The sequence below is a fragment of the Anser brachyrhynchus genome (genome assembly GCF_964034855.1).
Source record: "Anser brachyrhynchus genome assembly, chromosome: 3".
NCBI lineage: Eukaryota > Metazoa > Chordata > Aves > Anseriformes > Anatidae > Anser > Anser brachyrhynchus.
The window spans coordinates 16,357,227-16,381,007 of NC_137696.1; the positions used below are offsets into that span (position 1 = coordinate 16,357,227).

Below are 23,781 nucleotides of genomic sequence, written 5' to 3' on the forward strand. Positions count from 1 at the left end.
TGGAGTATTTATGTAAATTTCCTTGATAAATATGTTATTGCACAGTAGCTCGTCAACTTCTGTGTTTCGACCCTCACTTTTTCAGCTAGGCTCTTTGGACAATTATAGCTAACCATAGTCAAGCCTTGCTGGACTTCCATTATCAAGTTGGAAATAAATTGTGATTTTATCTAATCTAACTTCAACATGAGGATAAATTGAAGTTTTGAAAGATTGTAATAAGAGCTGCATGAGTGTAACTGTGTCTAACATTTTTACTAGGACAAAGCCTTAGAGGACATCTGTAAAGACAGGGAGTACTGAAACACTGAATTTATATATTTTACAAACTAATGCATAATTAGATTTTATTGGGATGCGAAAAGATCAGTTGTTCTTTACTAATTAATTTCATGTCACGGCTGGTTTTGGTTTCTATTTCAGATATCAGTAGAATTTATTTGCAAACTACTGTGAGTTGATAGGAATATAGAATGGAAAAATATTGGTTAAAAATAGTAGTCAGGGCAAGAAGGTAATTTAAATAAACATATTTGTCCTGTTCTTTGGTACAGAGAGTGCAGAACTGTAGTAATACAGCAAAATATGCATAACTGACAATTTTCATAGGTAAATTATTGGGAGCAGAACATTGAACAAGAAGCAGCTCAATTAGATCACTACATTTTGGTTCCCAGCACTAGCATTACTTTAGCACTGTCATACAATGGTTTTGTCCTCTTGACTTTGAAAAAGAAGCATGTAAAACAAAGAGAAAGTGAATAATATATCCACAAAAATAAAGAAGAATCAGAGAAATTATATTATGCCTGTGATGTGTATGAAAAAGAGAGAAGAGGTGTGGGGTCTTACCTAATTAATCTTACTGCCAGCTCAGGATTGCTCCCTAAATTACATCTTCTTGTGCTTGTGCAATTCGTTTTAAAAGACTACCAAAACTGAGTTCCTGCCACTTTCTCTGGAGATCTATTTTACAGTCTAGTAGATCTCCCTGCAAGGAAGCTTTCCCGGTGTTTATACACTGTTGTGCTGTGCTAAAAAGCATATTGCAACCCTGTTTGTCTCACAGCTGTAGCATAAAGTAGACAGGGATTTTTATGCCAAATTCAACTGCAAGAGTAACTACTTGTCTGGCAGCAAGGTTTTTCATAGTACAGAGATTTTGTTTAAAATCTGTTTTTAGGTGAGAGATGGAGGCTCAGATTTCTGGCCTTTGGTGAGTCCTTGCTATGTTTCTTCTGTGGTCCTCCCACTGAGCATTCCTTGGGCAAAAAAGATTGTTCAAGTATAAGGCTAGCATAGCCTCTGATGAAGTGATGATTTTTATTATTGTTGTTGTTATTTTTTACCTATTAGAGGGAAACAAACCTAGCTGCCAGGATGAGTCCTTCAGGATTCCTACCATGTAGAAGGAATTTGTTCTGGTCTGAAACATCTTTAACTTCCATGCTGAGGTCATTTAGTCAAGCAGCTTGCAGGATCAGAGGTGGAACTGGAAGACAAATTAAAATACGCAAGTGTTTTCAGTTTTGCTGATGTAGATCAAAGTCACACTAGTGAATTTTTCATTGTTTTTACATGCAGGTTTTTGTAGAATCCAACTTTGGAAATGATTTAAATAATTATATGGTCAGGGTTTTTGTTTGTTTGTTTATTTTTTAAGATAATAGTTTTTTTTTAGTAAAGGTTTTTGTATACTCCTGCTACTGGAGTAACTTGGCAAAGTGAGGTCAACTCAAAAGGGAATGGGGAAATAGAAGTGTTTTGGTTGTTTGTTTTCTGAATTGTTTTGTAGTAGTAGTTGCGTTCAGAAAGTTACTAAATTTAATGACTTAATTATGCAAAAAACAATGGTTTTCATGACTCTTCCCACCAAGTGGTATCCCTCTCATACAAGATATGGCATTAGGAATAGCTGGTAAGTATTGTAACTTAGTCTTTGAGATTGTATGTATCATTTAATTGAGATTAATTTGGCAAAAATACTTGGTTAACTCTGAAATAAGCACCTGACTATTCTGTCCAATAGTTTATATTTCTTCTTTCTAAGAGGAACATCTATGATGATATGTCAAGGAGTATCTGAATTTGTTAGGAGCTCAGAGTTATCATCGTGGTGAGGCACCATTATTTAAATTAAACAATATATGAATGATCAGAAATAACTGGGCTAGCAAATAAGTGCTCTCTTTAATCTCTGAAAATAATAGAAAATTACATGAAGCACAACTTTATATGCTTTTTTATCTGGGCTATCCAATTATATTTTTTTAAAGAAAAATAAAGTGATGACAGACACAGTATAAACACATCAGAAAAAAATGACACTCTGAAGGTCTGTAGATGACTTTCAAATTCACGTCCTTTTAAAGTCTCTCACGTTCAATAGCCAAAACCTGCAGTGTAACAAACATTACTAGACATATCGGAAATTCTTGACTCAGCGTCCACATACAGAAGCATTTAAATAACAGAAGGCTGCCTTGGCTGAGTTTTTTAATGATGCAGAAGAAGTAATAGCAGGAAATGTAATATAAATTATTTTTTGACAATTAAGGGTGATCAGCATCATTCCCTTAATCACTCCGGACAGAATTTTAATTAAAAAAAAATCAGTACATTTTATTCAACATTTGGGGACTTAGCATGCATCATCTTCACTTGTTCATCATTTGTAATTCTTGTAGCCACATAATTCTGTGTCATATTACACCTCTCTTTTTCATTGGAAAAGCTTTCTAAGTCATTATAAGACATCTTCACATCTAAGATAAAAGTCTTTTTCGTAATTTTGAAAATTAAATTAGTAAGTAACAGACAGCCACTAATATGTACCTTGGAACGTTTCATATTATTAATGATTCCTGATGTCTTGTTTTCTCGCTTTTTGGATTTAGCTCCTCTTTCATTCAGGAATATTGGTGTCCCTAAGCCTTTCTGGGCCACAGCTGGAGAAAGTGGTGATTGACAGGACCCTGGTGGGGAAGCTCATCTCCGACACCATCAGTGATGGTAATTACACCCACGTGCAAATCAATTGCCTTACATTAACAATGGAGTAGAGAAACAGTATGTCAACAGGTAGACTAATTATTGCCACTGGGGACTTGCAAACACAACAAGTAATTGCATGTAATGCCATAGTTACAACCCTTAGGACTAAGAACACTTTAAGAATAATATTTAACATCAAAGTTTTCAGGCTTGTCAAATATTGAATAGGTTTCTAAAATTTAGTTTCTTATGCGTTTCAATCACTGGGAACATGCCATTTGAACTTGTGTTTATTTCATAACTGGGAAAATGGGACAGAAACAAACGTTAGCCAACTGATTAATTACATGGGATAGTTATTATTAAAATATTTTCTTATTAGAACGCTAGGTATGTGGAGGTGCTCTGATTTAGTTTCTAGATTTCCAGCATCTCACAAGCATGATTAACTAGTGACTAACTACAAAGATCTTGTTTAATGTAGGGGAAAACTTAAGTAAATATACCTGTCTTCAATAGTTTTATAGAATGGCAATAGCTTCTTCAGCTTGTCCCTACTTAGTTCCACTGAGCCTAACCAGCTGTCACCATCTTGGCATCTGCATGATCAAGAATAAGAAAATTCAGTGTGAGCCACACTACATGTGCACTGTCTTCCAAATTCTTAAAAAGTAGACCCAAATTACATCCTTTCGATATGATTATATGCTAGGTTTAGCTTTGATCTTTAATGATTTATTTTTGTCCATACCCATGTATCTATTGAATATTGGCTTGGTTATTTCAGAAAGCTGCAGTGCCGTGTCCCTTTCATCTTTTCTTATCATCTTAAGTTTAGTCCTGCAAAATAAAATTAATAAAACTATGTCAGTAGAATCTTTAGTATCAAAAAATTTAACTAACTTCATTTGTTGTATCAACTAATTACAGAGTGAACACATCTAGCATCTTGACTCCTTTTTTTCACCCTTTGCCAAAGTTACTGCTAAGACTACAAATTCCAACTCAGATTTTTTCCCTTTGTTTCCAGGGGGAGGTTTTTGTAACTAGAGGTGACAAGAAGTAGGAAAGCATGGAAGCTAGGGTTATGCCCAAACTGAAATTGTTTGTAGAACTTATTTAGCATACACTTTTATTTTTTTCATAAAAAATAAATAAATTATACATACGTTGCATTATATTCCCTTAGTATGTTACATAAATACAACTTTAAAAATATTTTTATCTAATAAAATTTACAACTAAAGCAATAGTAGAGCAACAAATATGTTTTCCTTCAGTTATATATTCAAACTGCTATAAATGAGGTTATGTAATCATTTATCCTTGTATTCACTTATTCAAGAATTTCTTTTGCCTCTATGTTTGTTAATGTGCATGTCTGAAGGTGAAACAGGACAGCTTCTGTTCAGTAAAAGCAAAACCACCAAATACTTGTCACTGTAATACATATTTTTATGGACAGCAAAAGAAGATAGTTTTGCTACCCACACAGTAGTGTTAAATATATATATATATATATATATATTGAACTAAGCATACTGAGAACCAAGACAGTACTGTCCTAGAATAAATTAACTGTAATCCAACAAAATTGCACGTCCTTCCAAATCTAGGTTGGAATCTGGGTTGTGATGTTAATGTTGGCCAAAAAGAACTTGATATTTAATACAAGAGGTCTTTATGAACATAATAGTTTGGTTTTTTAAAAAACAAATACGAAAGTGTGGTTAAAGGTTACAATCTGCCACAATTACATCTGTAATGTTGTAATTCTAATTATAACTCAGAGTAGCATGCCCTCTTAACATTTGGAATAATAAAGGTCAGATTGCATGCACAAAATACAGAATGAAGATTGCTTTTGTAAACCGCATGCCTCTTACAAAATGCTGTTAATTTTTATTATTATATAGGTAAAATTTAAAAAACGTTTAATTGGAAAAGATAGAAAAATTGCCTTCTTAAAAGACAATGGCATTTCTCATTTTGTAAATTAATTTGTGGCACTGAGGACTTGTGGCAGGAGTATGTAGGATATAATTTGCACTGCCCATCTCTTTAGGGTAATCTGACCCTGCAGCATATGGGTTCTCTTCAGGGCATCTCTCCGAACAGTAGTATAATTGCCCATAGTTACATTCAAGTAGATTTAGTTGGCATCAGAGTTTCTAGGTTTGCTCTTCAGATGGGCATATATTTCATTTATGTTTAGAGTCTGTTTTAGCTTCTAACTCACCACGTCAGATACTTTATCACCATTTATTTATTTTTTTCTCCAAAAGCTAGTGTTAATGTTACATTTCAAAGGCAATTATTTGGCTTTAAATTTTGCCCTTTAGCATTTGCATACCAGATACTTCAGAGCTGTGCCAGTACATGACTATTGGAAAATGCAACTAGTTGTAAAACAGACTAAATCAAAGCAAAGCTGAATAGCCAGTTTTCACTGCTTATGTGCAAGACTCAACTGTCGACAGAAAATACTTAAGGATATTAAAAATACATTTAAGAATCTAGGACATTAGTCACAAATGCAATTTTTTGTTGTTTTTAAGGGGTTGTTCTGCAGGATTATTCTATTTTTTTAAATCCAGTTCCAATTTTCTTGTCATGTTTCTTTTAGCAGAGGTTTCTGAGTTTACTTTCTGAAAACAGCTTGCTAGCTTTACTTTAAACCTGATTCTCATTAGCAATTCTTCAGTGATCTGATACTGGTTACCCTGATGCCTCATCTTGTTCTCAGACATCTCTTTAAATGTAGGCACTGTTTCAATAACTGGATAAGAAAACACTTGGGAAAAATCCTAGATAGCACTGTCTAATTAATTTTCATTGTCAAATTAGTTAATCAGTTTTATATTGAACTATTTTGGTCTGTTAATCAGTTTTATATTGAACCATTCTACTGCACTTTCCCAGACTTCAAGGGAGTTTGTTCCGTCTTGGTTTTCTGTATTGCTTGAGTACCCACAAGTTAAGCTTTCAACAAGTTCATAACCCCTCTAACGCATAATTCCGTATGTAACAGCCACCCAGAGTCTTACAATGTCAGAATTCCAGATACACCTCATGTACTAATTTTCATTTATCATGCTCAATACCAGCAATGCTGTATGAGGTGCACTTCCAGAATTCCAAAATACGACGGATGCTACTGTAAGAAAAAAAACCCAAAGGCTGAAGCAAGATGAAAATGGATGTGGAAGGGCACGTATTTGAATGTAGTCGTAACTTGATACGAGATAATTTATTCAGGTTTATGTAATCTGAGTACTCCCTAAGCTTTATTTCTCACTTCCAAGAAGGTCCAGGCAGAATGACACATTGATGTCTTTTAGGAGATTACAGAGGCTTCAGTGTAATATTTAAGACACTGTCTTGAAAAAATTGCTTTTTGCAACGTCTCAGTGGAGAGTTCAGAAATTTGTTTTCTTACTAGAAACAGGTATTACAGTGGTGACTATTTTTTTTCCAGCTGTTCTTGCAGACAATTTCATCATCTTGTCATTCGAGGACCATAATCAACTCTGCTTCATTCAGTTTACAAGGAAGATGGGTTCTCCTGATGTAAACAGAAGGCTGGAAAAACTCTCTTGTTTGGATTTTAAGGTATAGCTGTCAATGGTGACTGTAAAGGCTACGGTATCTTTATATTACAAATCACTGGCACTCACGGATTCTTTATAGAAGTATAAATTTAAAAACCTTTGTATAACTGATCAGAACAGCTCAAATTCTAAAAATGACAGTTATTGAAAAGTCAAGAAAAATGACATGGCATTCTGAGCTAATGAGTTAAAAATACTGTGCCAAGAGGGATCCAATTTTCTACTGTATTTAGGTTGAGGGCTCAGACACACAGTTAAGTTACCCCTGCTTAACAGATTACCTTGTGTCAGTTGAGCAGCAGTAACTTTGCACATTCTCAGCATCTAACAAGCATGAAGTAAAATCTGTAATGGTAAACCTCAGTGTAAAAGATTTAAGCTAATGTGTTTTGCCTCTTGTTTGCTGTGGGCTAAAAACGCACGCATGGTCAATTACTAAGGCTCAACCGATATACACGAACTTGTGAAGCTATGATAATTCAGTCATCTGTCTGAGTTCTAAGACTCTTGTAACTCCTTGCAGAAATCTTAATTTTCCCTCTAGTTACAGTAATCGTATTGTTGGGATAGTTGGTTTTACAATTAAGTCACAGAGCTAGGACTCAAGATATAGAAGCTGAGTTTCTCGCCACTGCGCAACTATGTGTGTGATCTTAGGCAAGTGATTTGGTACTTCTGTATCTCAATTCCCGGCTTATATCATATTGATTAAAATACTCCCTTTTTGCAGCATTTTATGTAGGGGTATGTCTATAGCACAGTCACAGCAGTAGCAAAAAGGTAGTTTACAGATCGTTGAGCTAGTTTTAAACTGACTGGCTTGGATGTCAGTAGAAATGAGTTCATCTCAGGCTAAATTATACTGCATCTTGAGTGGGTTGGTATATGTAGACATAACCTATTTGCACCACAAGCTCTTTGGCTTCAGGACGGTGTAACTCTGACCTTAGGTGGAAGTGCTTGGCACTACAACAGTATAACAAAATAATCAGCCAAAGGCAATTATCTTTAAACAGGTAGAGGAGGAAAAGGGCCAAGCCCAATCACTTCAAGAAAGAAGCAGAGGCAAGCCTTTGCCTAAGAAAGGTAGAAAGATGTAGTGAGCAAAAGAGATAGTTTGTATTTATTTCAAATTGAATAAATGTTAAGGAAAACAAACTTGTGCTAGCAAATATTTTTCCCTTGACAACCCCTTAGTAATTTGCTTCCTCACGTAAGGGAATGTGCAACTTCAAGGCAAGCTTTTTAAGGAAGTGTTTAATTTAAGTTTTGCCATAGTACGTTTTAACTTGCTTGGTAGAAATGCTTTCTGCTAGGATGAATATCTAATACATTTTCCAGGCTGTTTCAGTTCAGGGCCTCTTTTCAGCAATGACTTGTGTTTGCGAGATTGATCCAACCTCTATAACGTGGATTTGAGACAGTTCACTGTTCACCAGGAACTGAGCTGATACGTAGTTTACTTTAAAATGATGTGCACTTGTGCCTGCCCTATGGTGTTTGTTGTGCTTTAGAGGCAAGGTTGGTGGGTGGTGGTGGTTTTTGTTGTTGTTGGTTTTTTTTTTTTTAATAGCACTAAACTCTAAGAAACTGTGGTGAGCTGAAGATTGCCTTCATTAAATTGTAAGGCCATAGCTTCTTGCTTCATTTAGGTTTGGAAAATATATTTTCATTGTAGGTATTACTGTGCACATTTTGGATCTAATGGTTATGGCAGTTTTTCTTGGGAAAAAGGAAAGCCTAATCCATAGAAAACTGTCTCTGCCGTAGGAAACCAGAAATATCTGCTGGACTCCTTAATAAGGTTGTTACGTTCAGTTCTTTGCTGAGACAGCTGAGCTTCTAGAAACACCTCCAATGTTAACTTTGCTTTCTCTTGAAATCAGTGGGAATCTCTATGGATTATTTCTTTACCAGCCAAAAAAAAAAAAAAAAGGCATTTGCATTTTTTAATTGAATATTCTTTTGTGTGAAGCTTGCTAGTTAGGCAGCTAAATATAATTTTTATTATCTTCAGAATAGCACTAGTGTGAGCCAGCAGAAACTATTATTCACTACTGCAATAATATTATGTCAGTTCTCTGCATTGAATTAGAGTTCTTCATGGCTGTTCTTGGTCAAGCTTACAAAAGCTAAAAAATCACAGACAAAGTCAACAGTAGTGTTGCTACCAGTAGTAACAAAAGAAACAAAAGATATTCCTTAATTGCAAATGTGCAAACAATATACACTTAAAACAAAAACAGTTCCTTAGTTTTGATTTTTTTTCCAAGAGAATTTGAACTAAAAGGTGGCTTGCACTGGTACAGAACTACCATGGGATTGAAATAGAGAACAAAGATTCAGGAAATTTGAGTGTAGCCTTCATTTCAGCCTCTGACATTCAGCCTTGAAAAATGTACGTAGTATTTGAGTTTTAATTTCTGTTTCTAAAAATGAGGAAAATGCTTGCTTACAGTCATATGTAACAATATAATTAAATTTCTCTCTTATTTAGATAGTAATATCTTTGATATGTGGACAGATGCATGTTCACATTGTTCAGTGTCCAGCCAAATGATGGGAAAAATTGGCAGGGAAGTCTAGGCGGTACTGGACTACCAGAGTGCCATTAATAATGAGAAAAGTCAACCATGCTTCTCTCATCACAGGTTGATATTTATCCAAAAGTTAATATTATACACTATACATACCTGAATAGAAGAATTTATTTCTTTATCCTCTTCTTTTCTAAGTGATATCACCTTGAATTTTATTTACACTTTGAAAAAAAGTAAGAATTATTGTGTGAACCACTGCAGTCTTAAAGTACAGCAAAATAAAAACACAACTATTATTATTTGCCTTTTCTCAGTGGCATTAGTCCATGTTTGAAAGTGTAATGTCTAATGCAAGAGGTAAAGTTATACGCAAAGATTATTGTCTGTTAGTAGATGTGAAATTGTTGCCAACAGTTAACACTGCAGTACAGCACTAATTAATATATGTGAAAGTATTTGTGGTTTTCCACCCTAAGAACATGTTGCTACCAAATTCATTATTTTTACGCAGTTTTAATTCAAATAGAAGTTACTTGTTCATTTTTATGTGTGCTTTATACTTTTAAATAGAATTTTGACAAGTAAAACAGGATATTCTGAAAATATTGGTCTTTTGCAAGTTTTTCACATCTGTATTTTTTAATCCATTTCAATTTACTGAAGGAGACAGTACAAGGAGTTAAATGTTTACCATGAGAGAACAACATTGTTAATTACTTTGATTTCAGTTCCTTTTGATGTGTATTCAGGGGTTGAAGAGGTCAATAATATTATGACCATGCAAATGGAAAAGGGTTCTTTTTGACCATATAAAAACCAGAAAAGGATTATTAAAGCATTAACCTTGATTTTAATGGCCTTGGTTGAGTGGTGAGATCACAATTTGGATGAGCCTGATTATTTACTAAATACAATACATAAATGCAACGGGTTCTTAACACCCATTGCACTCTGGCATTATCGCATTACTGCCATCCTTTGTTGCCTTGCAGACAGGAATATGAAAGCAATCTGTCATGTAGTGAGACTGGCTCCAGAAGCATTTCTCTGATAAGAAGACCCCCTGCCCTTTGCTAGTGTCTGGTCCAGTAGGCTTAGCCATGCGCTTAATCCCCAGAAAGTGGTTCGATTATTGCTGACCAGCAATGGCAAGATAGTTTTTTTTTCCCCTAGCTATCAACCTTCCATTAATTCCTTAAGCAGAAATGCGGTGCAATCTATATTTCCTTGGCATGTGTCACCCAGATGGTGCACTGCTCATGTTTTCAAATAACCATGCTCCAAAATAACGGAGTTTGAATAATAAATTCCACAAATCCTTCCTGAGAAAGAGGCACAATTCTCAAGAGCTGCATAAACTTTACGCATGATGCTGTAGCTCATCCACATTATGCAGAAAAGTATATATTCTCTTGCAAAGCAGATATTTGTATCTGGATTCCTTAATTTAGGGAGGAAAAAGAAAGATATACGTTTGCTCGAACACTGTAGAATATATTTAATATTCGATTATGTCTTAAACACTAGCCTTAGTTCCCTGGTCAGCTTTGAAGAACTTGTCATTTAATATGGCTAAGCTTAAATCCTGTGTGTAGGTCGATGCTGTCAAGCAACCATGACTGTACATTTTGGTATTGATTGGAGTCATTGCAGTAAATTCCTTCTTAACTCACATTCCTTTCCTTCCCAATCCCCTCCCCATAGATAAAAGTGTGAGCATGTCTCTTTCTGTCTGAGGAGATATTTTTCACATTTACAGACAGCCTATATGGAGATATATGTACACAGTCCTCTGTGTATATATAGATTCTCTTTTCACACATCCAAAGTAAACACTCCTAATTGCTCCTACTGTGCTATTTTATCACCGTAAATATTTCCTGCTTTTTTTTTTTTTATTCCATCAGATTTCTTATATTGATATACCTGGACCAGAAGGTAGAAGGATGAAACGTCACCTGGCAATAAACTGTATGCAAGACATGGTCATTTGCTGGTGGTCAGCAGCTAGTGATGGAGCATGGCCTTGGTCTCCTATTTCCTCTGAGAGGGACAGAGCCAACCTTTTGCTATTAGGCTGTACACATGGCAAACTGGAGGTAAAGTTCTCAACTCTCTTGTTACATGATTTTACAGACTTGCTAAAGAAATAACTATTCAAATTAAATGCATTTTCTGGTACACAAAAAGAAACAGTTTAAAATGTTAAGAGAGGAAGAGAGGAAAAATTAAGAGAGGAAGATCAGCCATCCTGATCTTAAAACAGAAGTTCATTATTTAATTGAAAAAACACATTATTTACTATGTTTAATATTTTCACATCAAAATTGGCAATCTGAGAAATGAAGCACGAAAATTAGGTCTTTAAAACGGAATAGCTTTGGAGCTGCTACCACTAAACACTCTTTAACGTGGTTTATAAGCTGTATCTGTTGCATGTTGTTCCCCAATGCGATTATTTTGCATTATCTGCAATGTTAACTGATAGGTATTTCTTAGTCTACTTCAAATGTTTTATTACAAACTTTAAGCTACACCCAGCTGCTGCTTAAATTGTTGTGATGGGTATTAATCAAATTAGGGAATGTTTTCTTGGAGAAAAAGTCAAAATTCCCCAACTACAGGTGGAAATGTAAGCTATGGGTTAGAACAGGGCTACAGGCTGACCCTCCTCCTGACACTTGCTTAGCTTACATTTTTGGGCAGATCTTTCCATTTCATCTATTTCATTTTTATTTCACATGTTTAAGAATCCGCTATTTGAATCCATTTTTTTATGTTAAGTAAAAGCTTTTAAATGAAGCTATCTGGGCATATTTTGAAAAGAACTGTAGCTTAAATTTAAACTGAATAAGCTGTTTTGGACTAACTTCTTATATAGATGCTCCTATATTCAGAGTTTTATTTTCAGTTTAGTTTAAGCCAATTCTAGTATGGAGTAAAAAGGCACTGACTGTGGGAGAAGAGCACAAACTGGAGGATCAACTGTGGAATAGCTGTTCTGTGGTAGCTATTATAGGCTATTCCCCTGTAGGGAAAAACCCAAAGTAACACTTTAGAATAAGCTGTGCTTATAAACAACATTCTGTGCTCTTTAATTTGGGAAAATGTAAATGTTTTAATGTCTTGGAATTATTACTTTGATAACTAATATTAATTTCAGTGAGTTTTTTTTTTCCCTTGGGATTTTCTATACATGTTGAAAGCAAAAGAGAAAAGGTAGCTGAGACAGCTTTTCTTATTTCTGTCATTAATCACTGTAGAATTTAAGTTTAAATTACCTCCAGTTCTGCGTTCTTTATTTCTTTTCAATTGACCTCTCTCCACTAGTGGTCATCTTTGACTCATCTTTCTCTTCTGCCTGATACACACCTGCAGTTCTCAATTTCCCCTGCAGCTGTGCCCAATCACATATAAAAATAACTCTGGTACTTAAAACATGCATCTGTACTTTGTAAGCTTTGGCAGCCTAATCTCCTGTGTGAGTTTCATATTATGAAACGTCATCCTACTAAGAGCTCGGTTCTAATTTCTTACTGTAACATCCATATGTCCTGGTTCTAACAGCAACATTCCCATGCCATTCATTTCCTTGCCACATCTCTGTATGTTCTTCCAGGATGCTCCCTAATTTCAGCATACCATTTTGAGATCTCTATTTTCTGAGATTTTTTTTTAAGACTCGTTTCTTCTATGAAATTCACAGAAACTACCCATCTGGTTTAAAGCTTTCTCCATTTTATATGTTAAAAGGAGATTCCAAATCACAGCATCACTCTGCATCTTTCAGTGCACTTTGTTTTATTCTTTTCTGGTTTATGCTTTAAGTTGCTCAGGGCTCAGTCTGTCTAGTGTAGTCCCAAGCACATCACTGGTGCTTAACACAATAAGGGTAATAAGCATTCACTGAGCCTTTAGGCCTAAATTCATAATCCTTTTAATTTAGCCCATATTGTAATATAAATATAAGGAAATTATTTTAAAAAGCAGAACTGCCAAATTTAACTGTTCTGTTGCTTTCCTTTTTCTCATCCTTTGTCTGCACTTGTCTGTTTTAATTCTAAACTCTTTGGATGAAATTTCTTTTCCCATGTTTGTCAACAAAATACTGAGTACTATACCACTGGTATGGAAAATTCAGTCACATATAAATATTTTTTTTTCTTTTCTTGCTGGTTGTAAATTAGTCTGTCCCACATATTTATTTCTTGGATGCTCAAGACACTCTGCTTATATGCTCTTCCTATATATCCATGACATGCAAACTATAGTACTGTGTTTTTTGGTTTTTTTTTTCGATGATTTCTCTAGTATCCCTTATAGGTGGTAGTAACATTCCCCTTCACAAACCAGGGGATGTTGTAACCCAGCAGCTCTGGAAATAGCATCAATCCCCAAACTGCAATTAACTTAAGTACATCTTTACCCCCCAGAGTCTTAGAGGGGGATTTTAACTTAAGACATTTAACTTCTGAGCATCATGAAATAGCTTAAACATGAGCAAAAATATAGTTAGCATTTTCAGATAGCTTCTGAACAGTTACTCTCTAGGACAGGTAACACAAAAAATACAGTGTTTCTGTAAACATGATTATTTGCCTCTCTTTTCCTCTACTATCTTACCATTTATAGTGTTTTTCAGATACAGACCTGGAATAAAATCCTGTCATGCCATTGTTATGCCTTAAAGTATATCCATATTTATCATATTTTGACCATTATTGTGAGTTTTCTCCCAGTAAATGATTATTGTCAACAAAAGAATGAGAAGAAGAATGAACTGATTCAATTTGGGGAATTTATCAAAAAGAAGCCCATAAATGTCTAGCTGTTTGGGGTTATGAAAAAGAAAACCAAGCCTGAGGAAAGGAATGGGTGCTACCCACAGCCTTTCTACAGCACAATAGTTCTGACCTACAAAAACCACAAAAAGATCTGCCAGGTACTGACACTTATTGTTGTGGCAGAGCAAATGTAAATGATACTGCTTCCTCCCTGGAAGAATTTTCTGAGTGGTATTTGTTGTCCACCCCAAGACTGCTTGTTAGGAGGAGGACAGGAATAGCCCTGGGACAAGACAACCCAACCCCCTTGTCATGATAATATCCTCTAACTACACATTATGCACTGGAGTGATTCACATTCGCTTACAGTATTTGGGGTATGGTGTACTTAAGCAGCATTTCAACTTAATGGGGGAAATCCATTTTACATTTTAAATACCCTATAAATGTGTTTGGAATTGTGCTGTATGGCCTCATGTCTTAACATTTGCTACTATTAGGCTAAAATTAGACATTATCCCCTTAAGAACAAAAACAACTTTTTCCTTGCAAATCTTGACTTCTTTTACTTTTTTTTTTTTTTTCCCAGGGATCAGTATTTTCTATGTTAAATGCTATAGGATTTGGTTAGGAATCTTCCCCTGAAGAAATAATAACATTTTTCTGGTTAGCATATGACTGCCGTGGTGTGTGATGTATGTTGTGCATTCACTCATGTTGCTGCAGGAGTATTTGTTTGTTGAACCTTTGTCTGCTTTCATGCGTGTATTGGTTTCCTCTGGTAAACCTATCCACTCTCCAATTTATTTATTTAATTGTTTGTTTCTTCTTTGTCGAAGTACCAGTGATCAAGGACGTTATTTAAATTGTCTCCCTGTAGAGATAATGCTGGTATTTTGATTTTGAAAGCAGAAGAGGAATCTTTCAGAAATCATTTCAAACAATTTGCTGTGAATAAATAAGATCGGATCTGAAATCATCCTTGGATTAAATGCTTTGAGAGAAAGACATGTAAAAATCAACTTGAACAGCAAACATAAATTAATAGGAGGTGATGATACCAAGGCTCAGTTACTGTAGTAGCTTGCATTTGTCTTTACCATGTTTATTTTCACTCCATTTAGTGCTAGTACAAATCACTGAAATTATACTTCAATCTTGCGGAAAAAATAATTTTCCTGAGAGAGAACATTATTTTTCTTTCTCCCACGAGGCAACATGTAATAGTTATTTTCTCCACACTATGCCACAAACTTGTGAAATACACACAGCAGACCTTTTATGAGTGAGCTATCCTACAGATCTAGTACTACTCAGAAAAACATCTAACAGGTGACTGAATAGCTGAAATACCTCTCACACACATAGAGCAGAGAATGTAAAATCCTTGATGTCACATTGGGTTAAAGGTTTAATGAGTAATACAGGATGAATATTATGATGATAACTTTTGAAAGAAAATAAAACTAAACGTTGGCTGAAGATCTAAATAATAAGAATACATGTGGGACTGTAAATGCAATGCAGCCAAGTAAGTTGGAGTAGGAGCCTTGCATTTTTATTTTAGAAGAGTTTAAAAATAGGGTGTTTTTTCTTCCTCCTTCAAAGTGCTGTCTTTAAAATTATTTTACTCTAGTGTGCACTACACTTCGCACTTTACATTTCTAATTAAAGTGTTTGTTGTTATTTGCAGCCTCACTGTGTGAAATTAAACAAGCATTTTTTTAGCATCCATAAAATAAATCAAACGTTTTTCTCATCTGAAAGACACACAATCCAGTCACAGCAAGCTTGTTTCTGTTTCTTTTGTTTTCTTCTTTTTTTTTTTTTTAATCTGCTCGGTAAGCCAATTTTCTGCTTAAGAACTACTGTTTAAAACTCATATTTGTTTTGATATGTGGGTTTTATCCTCTCCCAGTACTCTATGCAAAATACTTCAATTTTAAGTGTTCAAAGATTTGCACTAAAGAGAGCGATACTGCTTACACAAGCTAGTGCTATTATTTCTTTCACACATAAAAAAAAAGAAGGTATGTTTACTAGCATAATTCAGGCCTGTTAGTTACAAAAATTAACAGATTCCTTGACTTGGATTATTACGACTTCTGGGTTGGGTTTGAGAAGTTGGCATGTGTAGCATCCCTCATACTGCTGATTACTGCAAGGGGAAAATGATATAAATGTGCAGTAGCGATGCTTGACTGCTGCATTGGTAAGGGAAATGTGCATAAATTATGTGGACAGTATTTAAATACATTTACTACACGTTAGTAAAGTACATGTCACAAAACTAAACAGCACTTTTTAAAAAATGTATTTATTTTACAGAAAGTAATTGTTTTTACTTCGTGCAAAGTACTTCCAGAAGCGTTCATTTGAAATCCAAGGCTAAGTGCTTGGTCCAAGATTTATGGAAAGCACTTAACATTGAATAGGATTATATGTGTCACTGTGCGGTATTATGGCTTCGTCTTTTTCGATCCACTGCCCTGTCCCCTGCTCCACAATTCTGACAGTTGTCCTACCCACTGCTGAGGGAAGTCCTCCAGTTTTGCCTTCCCATTCCTTGCAAAAATGTTGGGTTTGTTAACTGAAGGAAATATTGTGATTTTAATGTTCCCCTCTTGAGTTCCAGGGAGTTCAGAACTACTGCTTGCCAGGAAGGAATCCCAGTGGATTCCTTCAGATGGACTGCTAAAGCATTATGTATGTTACGTTTACTAGCATGTGGCTACTTACCAGATAGGTAAACAATTGGCAGGTAATGGCATACCATCTTCTTGGGGGGGAAAAAAAAAAAAGTTGTTTTGATTGCTAGTCTGTGTTTCATAGAATCACAGAATGATTTGGGTTGGAAGGGACCTTAAGGATCATCTAGTTCCAACCCCTCTGCCATGGGCAGGGACACCTCCCACTAGCTCAGGCTGCCCAAAGCCCCATCCAGCCTGGCCTTGAACACCTCCAGGCATGGGGCAGCCACAGCTTTTCTGGGCAACCTGTGCCAGTGCCTCATCATCATCACAGTAAAGAATTTCTTCCTTATATCTAAGCTAAGTCTACCCTCTTTTAATTTAAAGCCATTCACCCTTGTCCTATCGCTACACACCATGATAAAGAGTCCCTCTCCAGCTTCCAACTGGAAGGAATGCTTTTTTCAGTGTTATCTTAGCCTCATTAACATGCTTCTGTAGTGGCATGTCTCTGCTTTAGTTCTTCAGTTAGTGGCATGAAGAATTATTAATAAAAGTAATTCCTGTCAAAGAAACTCAAATCTTCCCTCTCAGATGAAAGAATATCCATTTTTCCCCCTCAGAGTGCCAAATACCAGTTACATTCAGCAAAACAGGAAAGCAGAACAAAGAGGTCTCTAGGCTTGCAACTCTTCCTCCAAGAGGCAAATGAGGCCACTGACACATGAGAAGCACTTTATCGGTTCCAATCTAAGGAAAAGTGTTTCTCTTGTTTTCAGCCAGAATATGAACAGTAGTCTCTAGAAAACTTTCATTTAAGCCTAATTTGTTTAAACAGTATGTTAAAACATCTGTTTTAAGATACAGCAAATAGTCTTCCTCTCCTCTCAGGAACATTTCCGTAGTATAGAATTTTTCTACATACAGCAACCAGTCCTACCCAAGATTTCATTTCAAGGATCTGCTTTTAAATCACGTGCGGGTAGGAAGCTTCTCATCTCAAGGTTCGTTAAATTAGGCCTTTCAAAAAATATAAGGTTTTCCTTTCTTTTAAATTCAAGGTAGTGAGCAACATTTTGTCCCTCTATTACTCTAACATGGCAGAACAAAAGTATTAATTGGATTCTGTTTGGTTGCTGACTCTCAAATGATCAGATAACATTTATTTTTCTGTTACTATTTCCATTGCTGTTTTCCAGTAGTCACTCCTATGGAGTTGAAAAATCCACAATTCCCATGTTTTCTTCTGTGTTGTCTTAAGCTTCAAGGCCAGTTTCTCTTCAGAATTTAATAGTGCTTTCAATCTTTCATCTCTCGTGTGCTTGATTATTGTGTGTATCTTCATGATTTTCTTGTCGCTTGTGAGGAGATGTTCAGAGAAGAGCGCTAGTTTGGGATCAAAATGTGTAGGTGAATAACGCAGTGCATTGAAACCTGCCACAGGAAGACAGAAATCTGAGTCCCAGAGGGCCTCAAGGCTCATTTCACTGAAGTTATGGAAGCTTTGAAGACTTGCTTGGGCAAGACTTCCATTTCACATATTTGAAAGGCAGCTATCTGGGTCTCTGTGCATAGTCTTAGGGAAAACTGCAGAACAAATAACACTTCACCTTGTCTTTATTTGGGGTTACAGAGCTCTGTGGTCACAGTAATCCTCTGTCCACAATAACCTCTTTTACAGGTTGCCTTGCTATGCAATTTAACACCCTAATAAGCTATACATTTCAAGCCGTTCTAACACCAAACCGCTGCACAGTAGCCACTGCATATTTTGTGGGCTTAAATGACTAGCTGCAGAGGCTAATTCATTGGTGAGCGAATGGAGCAGATGAGAAAAGGGTTTTCAGCCTATATAACTGATTTCATCTTTTATTTCCTTTTTGATATATATTTTATTGATCACTACTCTTGTTAGAAATCAGCTTACTTTTTTTTTCACAAGATGGGTGCATTGGCTTCTGTATTAGATGCCTTCACATCCAATATTTTGTTTCTTGCCTATTAAGTAGTTCTTACTGTGTCCCTAACTACACATCTTATACTAAGACTTCTGTATTAACAAGCAGCTGGTTTGCAGCCACAGAACAGCAACAATCCTTTTTTCTTGCTGCTTCTTGCAAAAGAAACCCTTTTACTCACAAAATAAGTAAACTGTCAGAACGAAACATCCTAATCAGTCTGATCAGCATCCCAGATAACTTGCTTATAAATTCATTATGTACTTCTGAAGTAATGGGTGGTATGCCAAAAAACTTCATTTCTTATTCTTCTTCTTTGCAAGATGAAAGGCTAAATTGTATGTTCAGTTGGTCTAGTGATCTGTGGAAATCAACTTTAAACTGCCTAAGTATTATGTGTGCATTTTTGTTTTCAACCTGAAATTTCCAGATTTCCTCCATCTCCCTTTTTTTTACCACTTCCTGTGTAAATAGTACTTGCATAGCACTTGGTCCCAAAAGTAGGGGCTTAAGTGGCAGGTCAGCAGCTTTAATTTATAGTGTGAATAATGCTATTGGTATACCTGAGGGTGGGGTTTGGCTACGTTTGACATTTTCCTTTCACTGTTTCCTTCTGCATGAACAAACACCACCATGCTTCTGACCAACTTCCACTACTCTCACTCTTCTAGAGACATTGTTTTCCTTTCTCTCTTTCAGAGAAATAGCTTTTTATAAGCCAATTTATAACTTGTTTTTTATTTTTTTACCACTAGTACTTCAACACTTTCCCTGCTCCAGTCCTGTACAATACCTCTCTCAAACACACATATTGTAGACCATGAAACTTCATTGGACTCCACTGTTGCCTCCATCATTTTATGGCATTTTGCATGCTTCCACACTACAAATTCTTGTTCTTTGCCAGCTGCTGTCTTTGGTTCATATTCTGCATTTGTGTTCTTCCATTTTGTTCAGCCTTCAAGTACCCCTAAATTGTCCCCATTTTCTACTATCACAAATTCATTCTATGGCACCAAAGAGCATCTACCACCTGCTCGCTTGGCAATGTACAGTGCACATTGTTTAAACATGCCATTGTTGCTACCACTACAGTATAATATTTTCAGTTATTGTGGCCCAGAGCAAATGATAAAAAATGCTCTACATGTGATGCTCACAGTAACCTATTAGAAACTTTTCCAGAAATTTGGGGATTTCTCCCCCATCCTCCTTGTGAATAATCAGCTATTCTTTGATATGTCAGCTGCTCATTTCTCCTCCAGTAGGACTGCTAGGACCATCCCCTCTTTAATCTTCTATTCTACTAACCTGTTGTGTTCTCTGAGCAAACAAATATGGCTCAAACTATATGACAAAAAGTAACCTTTGAAAAGCCTCACAACTCTATAATATGTGTGCTTGTTTTATCTTACTGAGCAATGAGAAAATGTGTTTTCAGCAGTCTGTTTTTTAAACCATCAAAGTCAAGAATAAACTGTTACAAACTACTACCAAAGTTTTTTGGATTTTTTACAGGTTCAGAGTTACGTCCGTACGGAATGGGATCCACTCGATGCTAGCTTCAGCACCAAGGAGCCTTATCGGGTTCACATAGTCGAGCACTCCATCTCCGCAGACAAAGAGCCCATGGCTGACAGCTGCGTCTACGATTGTGCTAGGAACAAAATTCAGTGTGTGGCAGTCACCAGAATACCACTGCCATCAAAGGCCATCAGCTGTTGCAGAAATGTTACAGAAGACAAACTAGTCCTGGGTTGTAAAGATTCATCAGTAATTCTGTACGACGCCTACAGCCAAGTGACTCTGTTAGCCCAAGCAAAACTATTGCCTTCATTAATGACTTACCACCCTTCTGGGGCCATATTCGTGGTTGGCAGCTCTCAAGGGGAGCTGCAGCTTTTTGACACAGCACTGTCCCCAGTTAAAATTCAGCTGCTGGCAGAAGAGTTTTCACCTGAGGCAACTTTGCAATTCAGCAAACACTTTGATGCGTCTAGCAGCCTCGTCCAGATCCACTGGGCTGCTGCTCAAGGTGCATCTCCCTGCTCTGATGACACAGATATCCATGATCTTTTGTTGGTTAGATTTGACAAAGGACCCTTAGGAGTACTTCGCTTTAAACTAGGTAAGTTACTGAGCACATTTATTGAACCTTAGGCTCTAGAGGAAACATTTGTACCTCACAAGTTTTTGGTAGCTTGAAAACATCCTCATTTTAGATATATGGTACCAAAGCGTTGAAAGTACACAATTCCAGTGATGTCTGAAGATGTGAACCAAGGACTCCATTACATTTAACAATTATTTAGTATCTGTTCTTGTGGGGTCTGACAGAGTAGGATCCTGATTTCTTGTATTAGGGTCCTGTTATGTTCCCTGCTACTCTAATAATGCGTAACAATTTATCATATTGAAAATTATTTTCATCTGTACTATGCAATTGTAAGAATTGTATTCCTTCTCTAGTAATACCTGCAACATACCAAAATAAGCTATATGTCATAATAGGATAGTAATGCTATCTCTTTAACAAATGAATTATTGTTTTGTATGATGCAACTGTCTTTTCCATTACAATTTGTATTTGTCCCAGTACTCTGTTATTTCTGACTTTAGTACATGAAGTTACACCATTTTTTCACTTTAAGACTTCACACAAGAAGGAAAGTTTTCATAACCTTCAGAGAAGTTTGGTCTCTCAGTTAATTTACCAGTTGTGAATAAATGAAAATGTAATAATACACAACTTAGAATTTATGTAGCACTTCTCATTTTAGGTGTAAGGAGGCTTTAAGGAGTAAAAGCGTAACTAACTCTTAATTTACAAACAGAATAACAAGAGTGAAGGAAAGCTGAAAGGCTTTTTAAGAGTTACACAAGGAGTCAGTGCTTGAACTAACAATAAAACCCCTGTTGTTCATCATCAGTGAGAACCGTATTCATTCCATTCAAGTCAAGCAAGTTACAGGGGTGCAGACCCAGTGTGAGAGTGAAAAAAACAATCATGCTTAAATCTTCTGACTACCAACCCAGTGTTTCACCGTGGCAGACAGCCATTTCGAATATACTCATCCTGGAAAATTTCAGCATTTTGCACATTGTCTGTCCAAGAAAACAGAATTGCCTTTGTAGATCTTTACAGGAGGTTTTTATGACTATTTTGTATAAAGCTATTGAGATTAGGAAGAAACCCATTTTTTAAAAAACTAGGTGACGGTGAAGTATGAAACTCTACTTTTTTTTTTTTTTTTTTACTGTTTAAGTCATGAATGTGCTGTTGTCTGGGCAAAATGTCGTCTAAAAGCAATGCAGACCTAAATATTTGAAAGTCTGATTTTACAAAACCTTAACTACATATGCCAGTGCAAAAAGATAAATTATTATAATAGGATGTCACCAACAAAAACATTGGGCTGGTTTACAGTTATACAGTTTTAAACAGAGCTGAACCAGCTGAACCATGTTGCTGTCATCCAAAATTACTATTAAAGCAACTGTTTACAAATTACCATTTATTTTGAGATAATTCAGCTGCATTGTGTTCAATGACGGGTTTAATAGTTGCAGAGCACCCCAGAACACTAATTAAAACAGCTATTTGATGTTTTTGTGCATGTTGGCCATTAAAAAAAAACAACTCTAAATTACCTCTTACCTGTCAAGCAGAAGGCACTCTACCAACATCTACCTTGCTTTTCTTCAGTCCTCCCTCGTGGGGTTTACTCACAACAGCTTTCCAGAAAGCACAGCTTTTCCCTTGCTATCTTTAGCACATTTATGTTCTTACGAAGGCAAGCAGGCTCTCAGTGCAGGGATTTAGAGGCCTTTCCTGCTAATTGCCAGCTTGTAAACTTAATTGGACTGTCTCCCTGGGCACCGTTCCTAAATCAATTAGGCAGTGAGTTGGCTGTCACCTCTTTTTCCCAAGTAGGTTGCCCGGAAGCGCACCACCCAAGAGAAGTCAAGCATCCAAATGGGAAGATGTTGACCTCTACAGTTGAAAGTTATCATGGTTGAAAATTCATTCTTTATAATTACAGTAAAATCACTTCTAGGAAGAAGGCAAAGCCCTCCCTGTCCATCCCTCCCTCCCTCCCTCCTCCTCTGTAGTCCACTGCGCAAAAACATGCTGTTCTCTATTGCATCCTGATTTTCAGCTTCACCACTCAGTTTTCCACGCTACCAAGGTAATGCTATGTTAAACAGTCAGCCCCTCTTCCCAACCTCAGCAGTTTTTAGATCTCCGCTACTGAAGAAATAATGCACATATAAATTATACTGAAAACTTAGGGATCCATGACAGAAAAATCCAGGCACTCAGGACTGAAATCAAATCTGTAATTAACTCATGGCTATGCAGTGTAGCTCTTGTGCCTCGTGCTGCAGTAGAGCATTCAACACGTAAGGCAGCCCAGCTAAGTAACTTAGGTCAACAGAATAGGTCAGAAAAGTGGATTTGAGGCTGTGAACGTGCTTAAAATTTGGCTTCCCTTAAGGGGTACTGCTGAATCAGCACATATGTCTTACATTTGGCCTCTAATTTTGTGAATAGGGTAGAATTGCTGCTATGGTATTTTTTGTTTTGTTTTGTTTGCTGTTGTTGTTTTTGTTATTTTTTAAACGTATTTTTCTGTTAATAGAATTACATACTAATACACAGAAAATTTTCAAGTCAATACTGTAGAGTTTTTGAATGTTTGTTTTTTGTATATAGTAATCAGCTACTTTTTTTAGAATAAACTGTTCTTACTGGCACCTGGAACACCTCTGTTTTTGCTGTTCCAAAAAAAAAAAAATTTTTTTGGATCCTACAGATATTGCATCATACATAGCATTTTCTGTAATTCCTTCAAGCAAAGAAAGATCTCCCAGAAAATACAGCTGAAAACAAGCCATGTAATTGATTCTGAACTGCATATTTTTACTAAATCACTATGTATGTCTGGCACTCCAGGTAATGTCTGTTCTCTTGGATTCATGGAGTTCTAGTGCTTTGTTTTTATCAGTTATAAATTACATCAACATTATTTGAATTGTTTCCCATTAAAGTCTGTTACCTATGTCAATGAGAATAGGCAAATAATTTTTTAATTTCCAGCAGCCATTTTAAGATCTTGGACAAGATTTGTGAATCTTGTGTTGTGCTGTCTAGTTAGATTTATTTCAGGAAAAGATTCGTGTTAAATTTACCCTCAAACATT

General features: G+C 36.1%; 1 protein-coding gene across 12 annotated transcripts in view; it reads left to right on the forward strand.

Moving 5' to 3' along the window:
• Positions 1-23,781, forward strand: part of WDPCP (WD repeat containing planar cell polarity effector) — a 152,209-nt gene that overhangs the window by 57,819 nt on the left and 70,609 nt on the right. For all 12 annotated transcript variants that reach the window (XR_013948312.1, XM_080584724.1, XM_080584725.1 and 9 more), the window contains 4 exons: positions 2,898-3,012; positions 6,473-6,606; positions 11,053-11,244; positions 20,096-20,705. Coding sequence is in view for 11 of the 12 variants with exons in the window: in XM_080584724.1 (XP_080440850.1) it covers positions 2,898-3,012; positions 6,473-6,606; positions 11,053-11,244; positions 20,096-20,705 (1,051 nt within the window). In the remaining variant the exon portion in view is untranslated. The remainder of the gene's footprint in view (positions 1-2,897; positions 3,013-6,472; positions 6,607-11,052; positions 11,245-20,095; positions 20,706-23,781) is intronic.